This window comes from Harmonia axyridis, chromosome 1 (genome assembly GCF_914767665.1).
Source record: "Harmonia axyridis chromosome 1, icHarAxyr1.1, whole genome shotgun sequence".
NCBI lineage: Eukaryota > Metazoa > Arthropoda > Insecta > Coleoptera > Coccinellidae > Harmonia > Harmonia axyridis.
The window spans coordinates 21,894,580-21,917,409 of record NC_059501.1 but is presented as its reverse complement, the minus strand read 5'-3'; the positions used below and the strand labels follow the sequence as shown (position 1 = coordinate 21,917,409).

The 22,830-nt window shown below is 35.2% G+C and overlaps 2 protein-coding genes across 3 annotated transcripts in view; one reads left to right on the top strand and one right to left on the bottom strand.

Moving 5' to 3' along the window:
- The window catches only part of LOC123670981 (S phase cyclin A-associated protein in the endoplasmic reticulum), a 113,447-nt gene that overhangs the window by 40,347 nt on the left and 50,270 nt on the right, over positions 1-22,830 (top strand). The window lies entirely within an intron of this gene.
- On the bottom strand, positions 3,815-18,544 carry LOC123670982 (farnesyl pyrophosphate synthase 1-like). The gene is made up of 4 exons (XM_045604599.1): positions 18,387-18,544; positions 13,379-13,697; positions 11,138-11,551; positions 3,815-4,325 (listed from the first exon to the last, which is right to left on the bottom strand). Exons 1-4 carry the CDS (start codon positions 18,437-18,439, stop codon positions 3,978-3,980), a joined length of 1,134 nt encoding a protein of 377 aa, XP_045460555.1. The 5' UTR covers positions 18,440-18,544; the 3' UTR covers positions 3,815-3,977.

The window sequence follows — 22,830 nt, the reverse complement described above, 5'->3', positions numbered from 1 at the left end:
TTTACTACTTTCGGTTATACCTGAAACATGCTACTACTTACTTATTTCAAATGGCATCACACCCAGTATATTATTGCATCATCAGATAGCTTTTTTGAAGCAGTTTGCCATAATTTGGGCTTCATGAGCTAATGGGATTCTAAGGAAAAAAATTGTGGCGACAGGGTCTCACATTTTTTTGAATATTTCTGCAGAATTTGTTTTTTCGAAAAAACATTTTTTATTTTCGATTCTGCAAATACGTAGTATGATAAGAATGTTTGCAGTTTGGATCAAAAATGTACAGGGTGTAAATAAAACGATCATGAACTTGTACAACTCAAGCTTTTAAAAAATTCGATGTTTGGGTACTAATTAACTAATATTACATTTAATGAATTATAACTAATTTTTCGTTGGGATTGTAGAGAAATCCATAACCAATACAATTTCCAATTACGAATAATTCATTACAATTCTTGAAATGTCAAATTTAGTTATCGAAACATTGAATATAAGTTTCTTTCTGTGTTTTCCGGAAGTCACAGACCACTCCACACAGTGAAGAATTGAGGTTTTTCCTCATTTACAGTTCTTCCTCGATATCTCTTGAAGTATTCATTTTAAGTATAAGGTTTGCTCGAGTAACACCCATTATTTTTATACGTAGAATCGACTGAAATAATAAAAAATGTAGGTTCTTATTTGAAAATCTTGAGTTTTGATGAATTTGAGTTGCCCAAATTCATGATCTTCTTATAAACGCCCTGTACATTTCTCGTTCAAACTACAAACAGTCTTATTTTACTAAATTTTTGTAAAATCGAAAAAAAAGGTTTTTCCGAAAAAACTTTTTCTGCATAAATATGGTCCTCGTCGCCACCATTTCTTTCATAAGAATCCCATTAACTCATGGACCGTTGAGTTTATACCCATGGTATGGCATATAGCTGAAATTGTCGTAAAATCTAATGATGCAATAATATACTGGGTGTGCCATTTGAAATAAGTAAGTAGTAGTATGACCGAAAGTTGTAGAGATCTGAAAATATTTCAGGGAGAAAGATGCCCAAACATGCAAATTTTCAGTACAAAATTATGATCAGTTTCCATAAACTCCTAATAGTCCATCGCGGTGAATCACCCTGTATAGTTTTTTGGATTCGTTTAGAGAAGATCTATCTCAGGTTAACGTATGAATATTTAACAACAAAACATCGTGTATGGAAAGCAATTGGCGCATGTATGATTAGCGCTCAAAGGCTCCCGACTTCACGTCAGTGCTTTCCCCATTTTCTTGGCCATATATTTTTCGTGCCTGAAACGGAACGTGCAGGACTCGAACCGCGTTTGGAAAATAACCTTACGACATTTCCCGATCACAGCGGCGCCGATCAGACCGAGATAAGAGAGTGCACAGAATCCCCGTAAAAGAGCAATCAATCACAGCTTAACAACTCGAACACTCGGTGCATTTCACATGGCCGATACAGAGGCGCCCCGCGGGGCCCGTACAAATAATGAATAGTTAATGACCCCCGAATGAGGCGAGCCCCATACGGAGGCGTTGGGGGGAATTAAAAACTGATATATACTTGTCGGGCGCGGGGCCGAGGGGGACGCGATAATAGAGACGTCACTGTTGTTGCAATGAAACTAAAATAATCGGAGATAATCATTGTTTGCACATGTCGAGGGAGGGGTGCGCCCCTGTCGCCGGGAGACCACCCCAGCGCGTGGTTGCGCTCTTCGCCGCCATACGGTCAAGTTTCTGGCAGGATTGTGCACCATGTGGTCCTCCGACGGGATGATGAGGACGACGAGTTTTGACAGGACCTCTCTGAAGTGGCTATCGATTCCGCTGGTGTTTTATTTCCAACTTTACCTTTTTCAATTGTTGTTCAGGAAGGGGAACATGCATAAAAAGTATAATTCAGAAAAAAATATTAGACTTACGAATTAGGGATTCATCAAGCCAAGTAGCTTGACATTTTAACCAACTACTTGGCTTGAAAATCAAGTTCGTGAAAAATTACATACTTGAGCTTGACTTGACTTGTTTTCAGATATTTATCGCTTGATTTGATATCAAGCTACTTGATATTATTGAGCTTGGTATGCACGCGTCGCACGGCATATATTTCTGCAATCTCGTGCGCGCTTAGTCTAATTAAGTGGATTCCTCGAACGCCCAGAGACTGAAACATTCGCCAGTGTGACTTTATTAGTAGGTTTATCACATTTCTATGAAATCTATTGGTAGATTTTGGTAGTTTTAGAGATATCTTTCCAAACTTGGCCAAAATGGCCAAGGATTTTTATCAACCCCAGTATCATCAGCTCCTGTTGAAAAACAATTTTCCAGAGCAGGTCTTACAGTTACGAAAACCCGCAATAGGTTAGGCGAAAAATCTATAAGATGCCTCATGTGTCTTAGTCCCTGGATGTAAAATTATTAAGTCAAACAAAGCCTGGATATTAAGAACATTTTTTTTCTATTTCGAAAAAGTTGATATTTTCGCTTCTTTCATACAATAAGTTTAAAAATTAAAAGTGTTTTTTGCAAGTTTCCTTCAAGTAATCGATAAATAAATACTTGACTCGACTTGAGATTGAAAAAAAGTTCAAGCCAAGTAACTTGAAAATCAATCCAAGCCGTGAATCCCTAATAAAGACATGACAGCATTCAATTTATTCTATAATATTTGCGTGCGAAAACTCCACTGCTATTTCCATGAAGCACACATATGCGTGCGCAAAAGAAATGGCAGGGATTTTTCCAGCACTGTGTGGGAAAGTCTTTGTAACATAAAATACCTGTGCAAAAAGATTTAAGAGCGCACGCTTGTAGAAAAACAAAGTTGTAATTCTGAATTGAAATTGAAAACAGCAAATTATTTATCATAAAAGCAGAATTTTTCTTTCAGAGGTTATCAATTCAATTTCAGAAAATCATGAAGCACAGGTATTACGTAGATATGTCTTTTCATTTTCATTTATTCTGAAATACATGTTACAAATTCTGAACTACAATTTACAAGTCCAAATTAGCAAATCCCAATTCCAATTTATATTTTCTGAAATCAATTTGTCCTTTTCAGAATTAGGTACATATTTCTATTCTAAAATACAAATTACCGTTTATGAATATAAAAATTAAAACTATGATTGTAGTATTAATGAAAAGTTCTTTTTCTGAATTTCAATTTTCATCTTCTGAAATTCAATTTATTTTTTTACATTTTGCTCTTTCTGAATTACAATGTTCAATTGACGATAACGCGTTTTGCTTTCGATGGACCAAAGCTGGAATGTTGATCCTAGCTAGGCTTGTGAAAATTGCAAGAAAATTCGTTTGATAGTTTGAAGGTTAGCCAGAAATTTTAAAAATACTCTTTAATACTCGAAAATATGTAATTTCCGATGATTTTTAACTGAATAAAAGACTATTTTCTGGATATATGGCTATAAATCAAATATAACCCACCATAAAGACCAAAAAAATAAAAATTTCATTTATCTCTCCTACTTCGGTGATTTGAGTGAAAAAGTAGCTAATAGTTTTTCCAAATTAAACCTGAATTTTACCTTCAAACCAATAAATAAAAAATCGTTCTCAAAAGATCAAACCACAAACAAGTAAATCAGGAGTTTATAAGAGACACAGATGGAGGGTAATTTTATTAATTTGGTGCATCGGCATCGTAGGCCATCGTTACTGAAATGTGAAAATTAAGAAAATGAATATTTCAGAATCTTTTTCAATGCTACCAATAATTTGTAATTATAAGATTTTCACCAAATTTAATGTGTATAGTAAATACAAAAGAATTAATTTCTTGCTCAATCATTTTATTGTTATTTATATTAAAACAGTTTTTTTCAAGATTATATATCAAAAACGAAATAATTTTCGATATAAATATTCGATGTTGAATCATCGCGGCATAAGATGAAGATAAGAAAGGAGTGATTCGAAGTTTTCAGATCACGTCAATTTAATAAGGTGAATCTCCAAGTTCACCGTAAGTGTTAACATTGGCCAATTTCCACATCACGTCTTTGGAGAATTCATCCTGTATTTTCTCGATCTCATCTGATAGTTTCTGCTTATATTCGTCCTCAATTTTATAATACTCATCCAGTACATCCAATTCATCGAAAATTGCCTTGATTTTCTCTACCTTCACTTCGTCCTTGAAGCCGTAATTTTCTTCCAAAATTTTCTTCTGAGTCGAATTGGCTTTGCTCAATGCTATAACTATGGGTAGGCCGCATCTTTTGTCTTGGATGTCTGCACACCTCTTTCCAGTTACGTTGTTACCGTAGCAGTCGGCCATGTCATTCTGAAAAAGAAAAGGATATCGATACAGTATAAATACAGGGCGGGCGAATCTTTGACTTGTTCAGGGTCAGCAAATAAGCGAGGTAAGCAGCTATATCTCAGGATCCACTCATCGTAGAGACTTGCGGTAAAAAAATTTTACCACTAAAGTGTACAAGAGAACACACTGGAAATTGTTTTCAAGTTCATACCTCTACCGCTAGGGGGCGTAATAGCTACTGTCGAGTAGAAAAATGCATTTTAATCGAAAATGTTTCATATGAAGTTGAAGAGAAAATATCATCACTGTAATCCTTGGAAAATTCTCTATCTTTTTGAATTGTCACTTTCGATTTTACGACATCAAATAAGGGTATCAAATTTGCATGAAAAAACCTGAAGGTCGCAAAGCGATCATTTCAGGCGTTCTGAAGTTATGGCCGAAAGAATATATTCTTCAATTGATGCACTGCGAAAAACCAAATTGTGTCTTTAAGTGCTAACAGAAACAGAAATCCCATTAAATTTATATAAAAAAACCAAAAGGTCGCAAAGCGATATCTTCAGCCGTTCTGTAGTTATGGCCGAAAGAAGACACAATTTAGTTTTTCAGTGCATCAGTTGAAAAATATCTTTTTTCGTCCATAACTCCAGAACGCCTGAAGATATCGCTTTGCGACCTTTTGGTTTTTTCATACAAATTTGATGGGATTTCTGTTTCTATCAGAACTTAAAACACAATTTGATTTTTGGCAGTGCATCAGTTGAAGAATATCTTCTTTCGGCTATAACTTCAGAACGCATGAAATTATCGCTTTGCGACCTTCAGGTGTTTTCATGCAAATTTGATGGAATTTCTGTTTCTGTTAAGAAAATCCTATCATTACATTTGAAATTTCACAGTAAAATGAACAAAACAATGAACTTCTGACTTAGCGCCCCCTATCGAAAGCAGCAAAAACAAATTTATCATGACTTTATTTTGTCCTCAATCAACAAGATATTATCTTTCAGACGAGATCTAATTTGCTCAAAAATGTTGAGCCAAACTGAAGTTACAGGCGTTTCAAACAGTCAGATTTCTCCCTTTCACCTACCCTTATTTGATGTCGTAAAATCGAAAGTGACAATTCAAAAAGATAGAGAATTTTCCAAGGATTACAGTGATGATATTTTCTCTTCAACTTCATATGAAACATTTTCGAGTAAAATTCATTTTTTTACTCTATTTCTACTTCTACTTCTATTACGCCCCCTAGCGGTAGAGGTATGAAATTCAAAACAATTTCCAGTGTGTTCTACACTTTAGTGGTAAAATTTTTTACCGCAAATCTCTACGATGAGTGGATCCTGAGATATAGCCGCTTACCTCGCTTATTTGCCCACCCTGTACATATATTTTAACCGAAGATTCCTGAGGTCGCAAGAAATACTTTTTTCCTTTACCATTCTTTCCCATTCGGCCCGGTTAAAAAGATACAGGCTGTTGAAAATCGATAAAAAAAATGTGATTTTCGGCTTTATCTTGTGAATGGTTCTATCGAAGGAAATGATTTTTGGAATATAGCTTGTCCTTGATGTGATACATCTTCTCCGAACACAAGATTCCATACACATCTTCCAGTTTCTTGATTATGATCATTACATCCCATAAAAATACCAGAAAGTCGAAGAACCCAACTCTTGAAAGTAATTTGAACGTTCATTGAAGAATATTTGGCTAATTTGAAAAATAAAAGTAAACTGCTCCACATGAGTTAGATATATTGACTCAAATTTCAAAAAAATATAGTTTAAATGAGATTTTTGTGATGAAAATTCATATTAATATGATTTCAAGTTACAGGAAATAAAATTGATTTTAGCCTGTAGGTCTGCAGCGTATACAGGGTGGTTAAGAAAAATCGAGTAAAATAAGGAAGTTTTATTCTCAGAGAATTCAAGCATTTTAAGACTATCAATACAATGTATGGCCTCCACGGGCATCAATAACAGCTTGACATCTTCTTTGCATACTACACACGAGGTTGTTGAACATTTTTTGAGGAATTTGGTTTCATAAACGGGGCAGAAGCTCTCTCAGATCATTTAAGGATTCTGGGGTAGGTTGATGATTATCTAATCTTCATCGGAACATATCCCATGCATGTTCTATGCAATTCAAATCTGGTAAGTGCGGAGGTATTGGTAAATGTGGTATACCAAGCTCCTCGCGCGCATTCTCAACTGCACGGTGCTGTCTAGCGTTATCGTCTAGAAAAGTTTCACCAATAGCAGCGTGAAAATTTGGCACAACATTGTAAATGACATGCTCCCTATAGTGTAAGACGGTCATATTCCCAGGACAAATGTGTAGATCTATGCGCCCGTTGAAACATATCCCGTCCCATATCGTAACACTACCCCCTCGGAATGGATTGTCCTTACCCTTATTCTTCGAGAGTCTGAAAATCGTCCATATCTGGATTCATCAGTGAAAAGGACACTACGCCAATGATCGTTCCAATTGATATGTTGCCTTGCCCATTCCAGTCTTTGACGCTAATGGTCACGTGTTAATGGAACTCCTCTTAATGGACATCTAGAACCTAGATTCACCTCTCTCAAACGTCGTCTGATGGTTTTGATGGAAACTTGGACCCCATCTGCATTTTGAAGAGTATTCCGTAGCATTATACAAGTAGATGTAGGGTTACTTCTCGCCGAAACGGTGATGAAACGATCCTGAGCAGGTGTTGTTTTTCGTCGCCCACCAAGCCTTGGTCTTTCCAACACGGAACCTGTCTCCCTGAATCAATTCCAAAGTCGAGATATCACTCTTTGGTTGACTTGGAGCCTTTCCGCTACAACAACCTGAGTTAGGCCACTCTGTAGCATTCCGATAGCCCTATTAGCCTCAGCGTTTGTCAATTCACGTCTTGGCATTTTCAGAAAACTCGTTTCAAATCGAAGCCGTTGATAAACTGAGTCCATTTCAAAATAAGAACGTTCATGAAGCATATGCAAAGAACCAAACTAAGGAAATAACTTTCTATCAGAATGCACAGTGATTCATTTTGTATCCACACAATTATTTTGGAAATTGTTTTCAAATTTCTTGAAAATATGTACGGAACTTAATAACAAATTTCATATTATAACAATAACAGTATAAACTGTAAATGAATATTTTATGTTAGAACATAGATTATTCGAACTGCTGTGTTTAAATTTGGCAACACTCGAAATTTGAAGTTCAAACTTAAATACACAGACTACTAGTCTGTGTTAGGACTTTCACAGATGAATATTATTTATTTGAGAATGTAAGGTTAAATGGAAGTTCTTGTACGAAATGAAATAAACAACGATATAATATAAATGCGACATAATAAATGAATGGATGTGACTCATTAATATCAGAGCTAATATGGGTGGTAGCGAGCTCAATTCGTTATAATTATCGAAAATGAAATAGAAAATCAAGAAGAAAAATTTAATCTTTAGCGTCAACGAAATTGGAATAACTCATTTATAGTATTATAAATACTACTTTGTTCAACAAATGGGATGTTGAAAGTGAGTTTATGATGATTTTTCCAATTTAGTAACATATTTCCAAGATTCAAATGGCATATTTTATGCTTGAAAAAACTTCAGGGTCTACAGGGGTGAATAAGCTCATTATGAAATTTTCAAAATGGTTATATATTTATATATTTTTAACCGGTCTGAATCGGAAAAAATGGTGAATTAAAAAAGTTTTTTTTTTTACCTCAAGAATCTTGGGTTGAAATATATGTACAAGTCAAAGACTCACCCTGTATTTCACTTTAGGATTTTTCAGAATTTTTACATCAACCGTTATGTGTTTGTTCCTAGTTCGATACATGGTTGACGATTGTGGCTGAAACTGGAAATACAGCGAAAATAACATATGATATTCAAGCCTCAATAGTTTGCTGGTTTACGATCAGTTTTTCTATGATCAATAAGGTGCTTAGAGAAAAATATTTCGAGAATAAAGACTTGACAGTAACTTTCGAGCGCACGTCATTCATATGTTTCTATTGAACCATGATAATTATGTTATAATAGATGTGATTTATTATCAAATCGCGTTGTTGTCGATTATTTTATCTAGATGGCGAGTTTTGATGTTCCTAAAATTCGGTATGAACATTTGGGAGATAATTTTACACGGAAAAATTGAATTTCAACCAAGTTCGATTCGTTGTTAAGGAACTTTTTTCTATATTCTCCTTGAATTTTCTCTGGTTCTAGAGGGTTTGAGCGGGACTTGAACCCGCAACCTCCGAATCGCTAGTCTAGTGCTTTCACCAACTGAGCTACCGAGAAACTTTGAACTTCCTCGGTAGCTTAGTTGGTGAGAGCGTTGGACTAGTGATTCGAAGGTTCAGGGTTCGAGTCCCGCTCGGGTATGTTCTTTTTCCGGAATGTTAAATTTATCTGTTAGCCATCAAATATTATGCTATTATATTTAATTTCGGACATTAACCAATTTTTCTAATAAATTAAAATTTTCTATGGTTTTTTATTATACGGAATTCTATTTGTGCAATTGGAATTGGGATTATTTGTTTCTTAAATTTATAAGATGTTTAACTCACAGTAGCAGGTTTGGTTTCAATCGTGGTCGCAAACACTACCACAATTCCAAAGATGCAAAACATATGCAGTTTTCTCATGATGATCCTGCACTATTGTTATAGTTTCCACTCGAAATTATTTCGTGAGAGTAAATTCTTCAATTGTGTCGAAATTGAGGAAAGTTTAGATTTATATCGTTAGAAAAGGAACGAATGCATTTCTTTTCTTGATAATATTAATTCAAATATTGTCCTCTCCTATTGGTTTTATTTCCGCCAGGAAATGTGGTACGTTTTGCATTTGTAATAGCGAATTTCGTTGTCGCAGGTGATTTTCCTCATTTTTGATGTAATAGGAAAATCGTGCTATCTCTACGCCTGTTACGTTGACCTTGCGGAAAAATTGGGTCAGGTCATTTCCGAAATACTACTAATCAAAAATGAGGAAAACACTCACGTGAAGTCAGGAGCTTTTGATCGCTCGTTATTTATTGGCAATGTCAGGTGATATTTATTTTTCAGTAAAAATATTCTGGTCTTCCATTTCTGTTTTCAAGAGAAAATCAATGAACTTACATTATGTTTCCTCGGATGTACTGGTTTCTTTCATTCTATTTGTGTTCCTATGCCATCTGTGTTCAAGATGTTATTTTATTAATTTAAGGACGACAAATATGTTGACGTCTCTTGGTTTTGGCTTTAAATGATATAATATTTAACGTTTCGATTGTGATGATTAAGTTCTCTGTCTTAGATCCAAGATCGATTTTTGTTGACGATGCTCTTTTTTTTGTATTTTGTTCCTGTTTATTTATTTGGAGAAGTTGTCTAAAATTCTTTATATACGCTCTAGTTATCGTTCTCTTGCTCTTGTCGTATTGTTATATGCAAGATTATGCTTTTAGATCTCTCTACTTCTTGTGTTAACGATTTGTTAGTTCCTTTGAGTTTTTTGGCAGCTTTAAGACATTGTTGTTCCACCGATTGATTTTTTAGAACTAGTGTTGTTTCAGTTTTGCCGAGTGTTTTTATGAACTCGATATTATCAATTGAAATCTGCAATTCAAACTTTTGCTTATTATTTTCCAGATTATTTCCTTCTTTTCAGTCATGTATTACTATATTATTTATCCGGAAAAGCTTATTCAGATGATAGACTTTTTTAGCTTAATATTTATTTCTCCATTTATGCAGTTCTCTTTTAATTCTCCATCTCCATATCCACACTCCAGTTTTCATATCAACTAGGTGTTTTTCTGTAGTAAACATTCCAGGAATATCTCATGATTCACTGAATTCCATACTTATATCTTGAAGGTTAGGAAAATCTTGAATAACTACCATATAAGATATCTTTTTCACTCTTGGAATATACATTTGTTTGACAGTTATTATCTGCGACAATTTTATATACACATAATATTACCATACTATCTCGTGCAGTACGTTTTGTAGAATGTTGTGTCTACAATTGACAATGGTGGGTCATCTTTCGTTTAGATACTTATTTATGTTCATTCAACTCCTAGAAAAACTATTTTACAGAAGAGCGCACTAAATATCAACTAGACAAACTGTTCGTCCGGTTATAAACATGATAACTCTTGAAAATAAACAGCTAGCAACTAGGGATTCACGACTTGGCTTGATATTCAAGCTTGAGCTTGAGCTCAACTTGTAATCAACTGAAGTTCAAGTCAAGTAGTAGTTTTTCAATGTTGAGACAAATACTCAATAAATAAACTCAATGAAGCTACTTGGCTTAAGCTCAAGCCAAGTAGCTTGAGCTGTAATCAACTGAAGTTCAAGTCAAGTAGTAGTTTTTCAATGTTGAGACAAGTACTCAATTACTACTTGACTTGAACTTCAGTTGATTACAGCTCAAGCTACTTGGCTTGAGCTGTAATCAATCAACTGAAGTTCAAGTCAAGTAGTAGTTTTTCAATGTTGAGACAGGTACTCAATAAATAAATACTTGACTTGACATTGAAAAACTACTACTTGACTTGAACTCGAGTTAATTTCAAGTCAAGCTCAAGCCAAGTAGCTTGAATATCAAGACAAGCCGTGAATCCCTACTAGTAACTAGAAAGCAATCTCAATGTTGAGCGTGTTTGTTAACTGGATACACAAGCAAAAGATTCTTACTTCACAAACTTAAATGTTGAAAAACAATACCTTCTTCATAAATAGACAGGTGCTGGCTATCGCTATGGTTTTCGTGCAAAACACTGCGAAAACTTACTTGAATACCATACAGAAAGCCCATGTGTACTAGAGCCTTCTTTATCATGTCATTCATAAAGTAGGCTTTATCGGCCAGTAACGTCGCTACTTCTATGGGATGGTTGAAGTTGTGACGCATCATCTTCAAGGCGGCTATCTCTTTCAAGGTATCCATCGTAAAGTCTGCCAAGTTGGTGGTTTCCAGCTCCAAAGCCATCGAGATGGGACAGTGGGGTTCGAGAAACGTATCGATGATTTTTTCTTGGTTCGGATGTCCCTTTAAATATTTCTTCAGAAGTCTCATGAGGATGTATTCAAGTAGGAGGGCGTCGTTAGCTGTTCCAGCGCCCATTAAGGTAGCCCACGTCGGTATACCGCGTCTTGTATCGTTGCTATCCATCATGTCGTCAACCATACAGTATGTATTATTGTGCTGAAATTGATCTTCCTATAGCTTCCTGAATTTAACACTTATATTATTATACAGGGTTAGAACTATTACTTTAGAGGGACACTACAGGGATATCGAAAACCGTTGAAAATACATGGTGGCTTGAATTATAAAAAAGTTGCGTTATTTAGGGTTGAGTGTGTGGGTGTGAACAGATCTAAAAATCGAGATTTTTTTTCTCTGTATAACTCATTTGTTTTTGGAGATAACTTTACGAAATTCGGTTTGTAGCCGTTATCCAATTCCAATATAGAGATTCTAATAATGGTGTTTTCAGATATTTTCTGTCTTCCATTGTTTCAGAGACGCGATAGTAATTTATTTTTTTCACGAAATTAGCAATGTATCACACTCTACAGAAATATCGAGTCTTGCTACGCTAGAGTAGTGTTTGAGTAGTAGACTGGTGCCAGAATTGTCAAATAACTTGTTACTTTGTTCAGTTGTTATGTGAAATCATCACTTGAGTTTTGTAAAAACCGGAATCCTGTTTCAAAAGTAACGTTCTATCAAACACATAATCATGCTGATACCAACACTCTTCATAGCGTACAACTGGCAATGTCTGTAGAAATTGTACATAATTTTAAAGAACTCAAGTGATGATTTCACATAACAACTGAACAAAGTAACAAGTTATTTGACAATTCTGGCACTCTAGCGTAGCAAGACTCGACATTTTTGTAGAGGGTGATACATTGTTGAATTCGTATTTTTTTATCACCCTATAAGGAGAACCGATATGGCGTCCAAAAGAAAAAAAATTGACTACCGCGTCTTGAAACAATTCAAAACAGAAAATATCTGAAGACACTATAAGAATCTCTATATTGAATAATGGCTACAAACCGAATTTCGTGAAGTTATCTCACATTTTTTCCGAATGAACACGTAAAAATTATCGATAAAATTTGAAGCTTTTCAAATGTATTTCGTATTTCGAGATACAGATAGAGTATATGACTTTTTTTTGCTCTAAAACCGGTCGAGATATTCAAATGAACTTTGGTGGGTTTCAAGAGGTAGTGAAATAAAATTTAGAATCCAATCGATATTACAATTCTTTACCAGTGAATAATGTATTGTGCAACAAGTGGGGAAAGTACAACTTTTCTCGCGAGTGTGGAACTCGCCTTTCAGGCTCGTGCCGCAAACACACGAGCGAGAAAAGGACTTTCTCCACATGTTGCACACTATACTTTTCCTACAACTATAAAAAGTAGCATATTCTTCATAGCTTACTCAATTTCAAAACTATGTTTTGCTCATACTGAGGGAACTATTATTTCTCACGGCACTTTGCCCACACCTCGCTTGGTAGACCAATGAAATTGGGCTTTTGAGTCGTTTTTATGCAAACGCAATAAATTAGCACATACCTACTGTCAACGAAGGCCATTATGATTTGAATCAAGTCCATTTCTTGAATTATTATTGAATTATTACGAGCGAGAAAAGGACTTTCTCCACATGTTGCACACTATACTTCTCCTAAAACTGTACAAATTTCAATAATTCAAGTAATGGACTTGATTCAAATCAAAATGGCCTTCGTTGACAGTATGTTTATTTTATTGCGTTTCCAAAGAAACGACTCAAAAGCCCAATTTCGTTGGTCTACCAAGCGAGGTGTGGGCAAAGTGCCGTGAGAAATAATAGTTCCCTCAGTATGAGCAATACATAGTTTTGAAATTGAGCAAGCTATGAAGAATACGCTAGTTTTCATAGCAGCTGTAGGAAAAACCATGTTTCATTGAACATTTAAATCCTGCACCCTTTGCATAGAAACTATAATTATCTTGAACTCACTGCTTCTAGACACCAGCTCAACTGATATAACCTATTCAATTTCTCCTCATCTAGTGGCCCATTACTATAGTGTTTTTCTATCGCCTTGTAAACATATATGAATGTATGAAGTCTGAGTAGTTTTCCAGTTGGAAGGTTGTGCTTGATTAGCCTCTCAAATCTCTTGTTTACTTTTGTAACACCGAGAAGCATGTCTTTATGAGTAACATCCTCTATAAACTTTGGAAAATACGCCATTAGCGGTGCCAATTCGGCCTCTGGTAGGAACTTCAAATCGTGGTGGTTCCTGACACATCTTTGAGCAGCATTCGACAAACGTCTGAAATTTATAAGTTATGATTTAACCGATGAAAAGGACTCATATTGTTTATAGGCAGTTTCGAAATTCATTAATGGTATTTTTTTATCTATGATAGTTTGTTATCATGATAGGTTGTTGAACTCCGAAACTATTTTCATATTCCAATTATAATATACCGTACGGATTAGTTCATATGTTTTTGTCGAATGTAAGTTTATGCAACTTAGCCTTTGCTTTATTGACCCACATCAATTTTTTTTATCTTTTTCGTTGTTTTCGTGTAGAGGAAAAGAAAAGTAGATACTCTATCGAATTAATAATAATAATAATAAACGCCTTTAGTGGATAGATGGATATATTAAGACTAGGAAGTACGGAACCTCATCTATGCGTTTTAAAAGTTGAAAATAGTATATCAGTAGATTTTTTGTATCTATTTTGACGCCTATTTTTTCCCTGATTTCTTAAAGTTGTCTGGCATAACTGAAATATGCCCTTTAGATGATAACTTCAGGGTTAATTACAGAGTTGTAGAGTTATTTTTCAGGTTATGTTTATTTTTTGTTCAAAGTAAATCAAGTATTTTGTGTCATACAAGCAACAAAATATATCATGAAATTACAAGAAGCATTACCTTACTCACTAGTTTTGAAGATTCATTTTGCTTCTGTGCAAAAACTGCTCGATCGATTCTTTTAATTTTCTGGAAGAAACTTTCGTATGGCTGTTCAGAATGAACTCACTGATTTTTTTCCCAAAATATTCATAGTTTTTGTTTTATACCGCTGTGAAAATTGAAAGGTTTTTTAATCGTAGCTCAATTGTGAATTTCAACATTTTTGGAATTTTTTCTTTGATAAATATATACCTACCATCTATATATTGAAGTTTTCAAAAACAATTCATATGTTTCCGCAGTGGAAATGAAATCTGCTTTGAAGAATCTAGTAGGAAAGGTAGTGTACAGGATGGGCCAAATTGGACACTTTTGAATGAGAAATAGTATTTGTATACTAGATAGATAGAGGAAAACTGATGTCGGTGTCTGAGGCCCAATTTTCTTGAGAAACTCATTGGCGAAAACCGCTACATCACCGTTACATGCTTACAGGGTGTTTTCCGAAAATATCCATTTTCGAAAAATTGGCCTTCAGACACCGACATCAGTTTTCTCTCTATGTGGTATAGAAATACAACTTATCATTCAAAAATGTCCAATTTATTGAACCCTGTACACGCTTAAATTGATGAAATTGTTCTGTTCTATTTTCATTTCGACATTCAAACAAGTACAATGAAAATTATAATACTAAAATTCAAAGAAATTTGCGAAGCAACAAAAGAAATTGTAGAAAATTGCTTACATATATCAGCAAGATTTTACCTTCTGAATGTTATGACAATGATATTATTGTTTTGAATCAATCGAATAAATATTGAATTAAAGTCAATATTAATTTCAGTAAACGCTATCGTATAAGCTTGAAATTGTATTTTTTTAGTAAAAATTGATATTGAATGCAAAGTAAGAACTGATATTAAAGTTTTTCTGTGCATGTCCCCTACACAGGTAAAGACTATCAGCGACTATAGAGTTTGATTTGTGGTTACTTAGGCAAAAGGATTCACGGCTTGGCTTGATATTCAAGCTACTTGACTCAAGCTCAAGTAGCTTGAGCTTTACTTGAAATCAATTCAAGTTCAAAGTATTTATTTGAGTAAATACTTGACATTGAAAAACTACTACTTCACTTGAACTTGAGCTGATTTCAAGTCAAGGTCAAGCTACTTGAGTTTGAGCTTGAGTCAAGTAGCTTGAATATCAAGCCAAGCCGTGAAGCCCTACTTAGGCAGTTAACAGGCAGAAAAGGTGTATAAAATAGTACCTTACATTCGTTGTATAAGTATAAAGCTCAATTTTTCAATATTTCCTTCGGGAAAACTCATCATCCATTGCCTGACACGTATGACAGTTGCTACCTCCTGCCAGACACCCCTAAACTTTAATGAATTAAAAACGATTAAATATTTTTTTCACATGTGATAATAATTCTTTTTGTGTTTAATATCAGAATAACATTTTTTACTTCATATAAGTTGGCTATGAACGTAAAAAAAAATTTTTAATGGATATTTTAAAAGGTTGCAATCTACTAAGGACTTTCAGTATGTCTGGCAAGATGTGAAACCACTAAAACTGTCCATCTATTGAAGTTATTTTTCTATAGGTTCCCAAGTAACATATAGTTATTTATTATACAAGGGAAAAAAGTATTAGATTTTAGCTCGAGGTTATGTTGTCTCCCGACGCGAAGCGGAGGGAGACAAAAAACCGAGAGCTAAAATCTAATATTTTTCCCGTGTATAATACACTATTTTTTTCTGTGACAGGAAAAACGACAATTTAATAGTGAAAGAACATATTATTACAATATATTAAAGTCAGAATGTTATCGATATGAAATTTGAATTTTTAAACTAGTAAGCTGCAATTAGACCTGCGTTGCTAAGGGAAACTTCAAAGTAATCAAATATCTGTCAATTTAATTTTGTGATTTGCTTCAAAAATTGCGAACTCAGTAATAATTGTTTAGTAGTTATTTTGTTGAATAATATAAAGTTAAAAAATGTCTGATTCCGAGTTTTTTCTGACTCCACCGGAGTTGATAGAAGCAGCGCAAGTAGCGCCACGAAAATTATTGCCAGCTAAATCGCGGAAAATTTACGAAACCGCGTATTCAAGATTCATGGAATGGAAAATGAAAAAGACATGCAGTTCTTCTTGGGAGACAGTGTTATTGGCTTATTTTTCGGAACTGGCACAACAACAAAAGCCATCAACAGTGTAGTCGAATTATTATTATTCCTTTATCTATATGTAGATAAATATATATCCGGGAAAAAAGTACTCACTTTTTTCCCGGGGAAAAAAGTAATTTCGTGAAAAGTCATATTTTGTTACCTGTCAACAGAGATAAAATGTCAAATTTTTTTCCCGTCACAGAAAAAATAATATTTTTTATACTTTTATTATATAACGAAAGTATCACTCTAATTATAAAACCTTATGGGTGTCTGGTAGGGGATAGCAACTGTCTTAAGTGTCCGGTAATGGATGACGAGTTTTCTTAAGTTATTCCGGAGAAAATATGAAAAAATTGAGCTCTATATTTCAACGAACCTGTTATCTGCCAAAGTAACTACAACTCAAACTCAATAGTCGCTGATCGTCTTTACCTGTGTAGGGCACAGAAAAACATTCAGCTTTTATAAAATGTCTGGCCGTCGTGGGCTCTTGGGTTAAAAGGAAAAACAACTATCAACAAACCGCCTTGATTATTTTGTTCAAACGAATTGCTGTTTATGTTTTTCTTTTTTCAACATTTTGAATAGAAGATTATAGTTGCATTATATCAGGTGTGTGAATAAGTCTTTCCCGTTTTTTTTCAAATTTTGAGCCTTTATTGTGAAAAAATGGTTACAAATGAAATATTGAAAGTATTGGCCATCGCTAGCTACAACTTTTCCCCATCTTTCTGGCAACATACGAATCCCGTTGCGAAAAAATTCGACCGGTTTGGCTTCTATCCAGTCATCCACCCATTTTTTGGCTTCCTCGTAGGAATGGAAGTGCTGGTCAGCCAGGCCATGCGTCATCGATCTGAAGAGATGGTAATCAGACGGAGCAATGTCTGGACTATACGGCGGGTGGGGTAGGACTTCCCATTTGAGCGTTTCTAAGTATGTTTTCACCGGCTGTGCAACATGTGGGCGAGCATTGTCATGTTGCAAAATAACTTTGTCGTGCCTGTCGGAGTATTGTGGCCGTTTTTCTCGCAGTGCGCGGCTCAAACGCATCAATTGTCGTCGATAGACCTCGCCTGTGATCCTTTCATTCGGTTTCAGAAGCTCATAGTAAACCACACCTAGCTGGTCCCACCATATACAGAGCATGAGCTTGGCGCCATGAATATTTGGCTTGGCCGTCGATGATGATGCATGGCCGGGTAGTCCCCATGATTTTCTTCGCTTCGGATTATCGTAACGGATCCACTTTTCATCGCCAGTCACGATACGATGCAGAAAACCCTTTCTTTTATGTCGCTGAAGCAGCTGTTCGCAAGTGAAAAAACGCCGTTCGACGTCTCTCAGCTTCAGTTCGTACGGCACCCAATTTCCTTGCTTTTGGATCATTCCCATGGCTTTCAAACGCTTGGAAATGGTTGTTCGGTCAACTCCCAATGCTTCAGCAAGTTCTTCTTGCGTTTGACACGAATCTTCATCAAGCAAAGTCGCCAATTCTTGATCTTCAAAGATTTGCGGCCGCCCGGAACGCTCCTTGTCTTCCACGTCGAAATCGCCACTTTTGAAGCGTCGAAACCATCCGCGAACCTTCTCCATAAGCTTCCTGAAGCAACCGATGCGCCTCGGCAGCAGATTTCTTCAAATTGAACCAATAAAGTGAAACTTCCCGCAAATGACGTCGACTCGGCTCAAATTTCGACATTTTCACGATTTCAAAAATTTATGATGCGAAAAAATTTCAACTAATGTGTTAGTGTGGAATTGTTGACAGATGAATAAGCTTTGATTATGACATATGTAACCATTAAATACTCGCACAGTATTGGTGGCGCCATCTCTTACAAAAAACGGGAAAGACTTATTCACACACCTGATAGATGTTGAAAAATGTGAAGCACTTACCTGGTAAAATTTACTTGGCTTTGGAAAACTTGCAGTACTTTACGAGAAGTCATCTTTAATGAATCAATACTAGGCTCAATATGACACAACAACTTTATGTTATTCACTGCATAATTTTTTATGATCTTCGAATTCAGTGGAAAGTAGATTACACTGGTTTATATCAATTGAAACATAACGATAACATCCACTGACATTGATGAATTGGGGTTTAGTGGAGGTCAACAAAATATAAATAATTTTTCAGGTCTATAATTTCACTTTTGAGGTTATCGTAGTTACTATGCAGTATACACCAAACTAATTGGAATATTTTTTTCGCCTACTACCAACATGTAATATTAAATATTACGTCATTGATGTGAGTGTCGTAAAAGGGCGTTTTTCCCATTAAGGTAAGGTGGTATTTCACAGCACCTTTTTTCATGTTACACCACTCCTCAAATTTCTCTAATTCCTTTTCGTATCTGATATTTGATTCCGCATAATTTTTATCTTAAAACCATTAAATTCTTGATTTCAATTCATGTTGACAATCTCTTTTTGAACTTGAAGTATAATCTCAATGTTTTGCAATCAATGATCAATGAACCTATTGGTTGTTGATCCTGCTTTCTGTTTCCGGTTAAGTGCATCGTATAATTTTACGTAGCATAGTTCTTAAATAGACAGTTACATAGTAGGGTAGTTGTACAATTTAAGTCATTATCTGTAGCAGTGTAGAAAAGATATTGTACCACATTCGTATTGAATTCATATAACTATTGTTATATCGAATATCTTCGATCCGAACCTTTTATGTTATAATACATTTTAATATAAATTTTCACTATATACTTATATTGGAATCATCTACGTTCATGATTGATTTGATTTTTTAATTTCATGAAATCACCCTCCTATTTGCAGTAGATATACTGCAATAATGAAATTATATATTATATTTTATACCATTGAAGTTATTCATTATATTTTTATTTATGAAGATTTTATCAGATTATTGCATTAAAAAAGTCTTTCAATATAGGGTCTAAATATAGAATGTATAAATGCTGCCGAATTCGTGCAAAAGTTTATTTATTATCAACTATGTTAGTATCAAATAGTTATGAAGGTAGCTGCTTGATGGAAATTCGGTTTTTTTTTTTTATACGCATGTCTCGGGAAAAGACTGAGCTTATAACGCCCTTTCAAGCGCCCCGAGATGAATTTAGAAGAAATCGGTTTGTGCGTGCCTTAAACTGCTGTAAGTTGTAACCAAGGGGGAATACATCTTGAGGTAGGGTATTCCATAGCCTTGCAGTTCGGTAAAGAAAAGCCTTCTGATACACCGATGTCCTAGCTGTAGAAAGATGCACGACAAACTGGTGACTATTATCGGCTAGCCTTGTTCGTCGATCAAATTGAGCCCCTGGAGGAATCATGGAGGCAATGGCAGCAGAACACCTTCCGTGGTAGTATCTGTAAAAAAGGCATAAGTCTCCAACCTTCCTACGGTGATCGAGACTATGAAGGTTGGCAGTTAACGTTGGATCGTCTATTAGGCGCACTGCTCTTTTTTGAATGGAATCAAGTAGGAGTAACGAGTGCTTAGGAGCTGAACCCCAAGCATGAGAGCAATATTCCATAGCTGGACGCACTTGAGCCTTATAAAGTAATAAAAGCTGCTTTGGAGTGAACAATTTCCTCGCACGAAATAGATAGCTAAGCTTCTGTGCAGCTGACTTGGCAACTGAGCAGACGTGCTCATGCCAGGTTGCATTTGGACTGATATTGATCCCTAGAAGCTTAAGTCCATTGGTTGGTTTTATTGTTTTATTGTCCATTATTAGTTGGGGTGCAACTGTCGATGTTTTTCTTGTGAGTAGAGTAGCCTGGGTCTTAGAGGCATTGAATTCAACCAGATTGTCAGAACCCCATTTTAGAATAACTTCTAGATCTTTGTTGATTGTTACAGTTTGAGCTATTCTTTGGGAACTGGATGTTGACGCTGATACAGGCTTCTTGTTTGTCGTGGACGCTATAAGAGTGCTGTCATCTGCAAAGCTTAAAATCTGATTCTTGGTTGAATTTAAAAGGTTTAGATGAAATAATAAACAAATAAATTTAGTCGAAATGACAACTTTTCGAATGGACATTTAGTTGGTGGTTCAGTTATTCGACAATTCTGGCACCAGTCTTCTATTTGAACAGAAAAAAGGGGAGCCTAGATATTTATGGAAATGCACTGACAGAACTCTTCAAATGAAATGATTATGAAAATAAATTGTTATATCAACATGATAAATGATTTACTTAGTAGGCTGAAGCCAGAATTGTCAAATAACTCTGTTGACAGTTGATATGTGAAACCATTACTTTAGTTTTTTAAATTATGTAGAACAATAGGACGTTACTTATCAAACAGTATTAAAGTTTTTACAAAAATCAGGTGATGGTTTCAGAAAACAACTGAACGAAGTAACAAGTTATTTGACAATTCTGGCACCAGCCTACTTAAACAAAAAAATAAAAAGGAAGTTCAAATTTGCGTAGCTAGACTTGATATGTTTGTAGAGTGTGAAACATTTTGGAATTCATAATTGTTTTCCTCATCACCTCATAAGGAGAACAAATATGGCGTCCTTAAAAAAAATTGACAATCGCGTCTCTGAAAAAATGGAAAACAGAAAAAATCTGACGACACATTTAAAATCTCTATATTGGATAATGGCTACAAACCGAATTTCCTAAAGTTATCTCCAGAAAAAAATGAGTTATACAAAAAAATTGAAATCTCGATTTTTAGTTTTTTCGAATTACCTCGGGAACCATCGGAGATATGTTAGACCTGTTTACACCAAAACATCATCCCTAAATAATGTAACTTTTTTGTAAATCCAGCCGCCCTGTATTTCTCAAGGTTTTCGATATCCCTGTAGTGTCGCTCTAAATAGTTCTGACCTTGTATAATCTAAAACAAGTTGCAGAATGGGCTCCTTTTCCAACACGAATGCGAAATTCGAGAACGAGCGACGAAGGAGCGAGTTTTGGAATGCATGAGTGTTGGAATTGCCTTCTGCAACGAGTATTAGACGATATTTTTTCTATTTCAGTCTAGTTTTGTGAAATATTGTCGCAATTCGAAGAAAAATTCAGATCATACATCCTAGTGACATTTGTATTGTACCTTGGGAGTTGGTGTGACTGTTACGAAAATTGACAAATTACGGAATTTCAATTTGAATCGTATGTTTTGAATTTTGAAATAATTTATAATTATGCATTAAATTCGCGAATTATGTCTGACGAAATCGATTTAACACCAACAGAATTAAGAGAAATTGCGAACAATGACGCAAATAATTTCACTAAATCCAAATTATATTATATTGACAATAATTGACGTGTGTTGAATTTTGATAGGATTGGAAGTCTGACGTCTGTGTAGACAACCACAATACGAAAAATATAACTGAAAACAATGCTGTAATGAGTTCATTACAGCTCTGTTTTTAGAACTGTAATGAACTCATTACGATACTGAAATAGAGAAATATACTTATATGTGAGGAAATGAAACAAATCAACTTAATAATTGTTGAAATAGCGTTCGTAAACTTGATGTTAATATATTATTCAGTATTGAATACAGCGCTTTTTCGCAGACATGTAGCTGGTTAAGCGCTGTCCAGCGCATTCTTTCAGCGCAATAAATAGTGCTGACTTTCCGAACGCCCAAATCTTGTGTGTAGTTCGAGTGCACATTCATTGTCGATTTTAAGAGAGAGAAACTGTATTCTTCAGTCGAAAATATACCATTTTGCGCTCTCAATACGCAAATGGCCTTTTCTAAATTTTATGGGATTTTCTCAAAATCGTTAGCTGTATTAATCTTTCTTGTCTTCGCATAACTCAGGCCCTTATTGGATCTTCTTCAAAATTGTAAAATCATCAAATCCGACGGGAGAAGTTGGGAAAACAATAACTGAATCAAGCCGCAGTGGCGGCGGCGACCGAATATTATATTAAATATGCAAAAGTCTATTTGTAGAGTCAACAAATTGCGTTTGATGTGGAATGGAACGCGGGCCACGGTGCCCCTTTGCGCTGCGGCAACTCGAAATTGCCGCGGATCTCTGCAAACAATCCTTATTTGCGGAGTTTCAGAAATGCTCGGCTACTTTGTAATTATATTTGAATTCGAGTCGGTTACTTTTTTAGTTTTTGCTCTGCGAACACTTCAATTACTTTATTTAACTCTCTCTCTCTCTCTCCATCCCGTTCTCTCGCTGCCATCTTCTATTCATCGATATGATGAGGGACTCTTGCAAATCTGAATTCCGCGTGAGAATGGATTAGTTTAGTGATGTTGATAATACTATATTTGACACGATAGAATTAAAATATAGAGCAAAACTGATAAATCAGTGAAAACATTTTGAAAATCCATCAATAAATGACT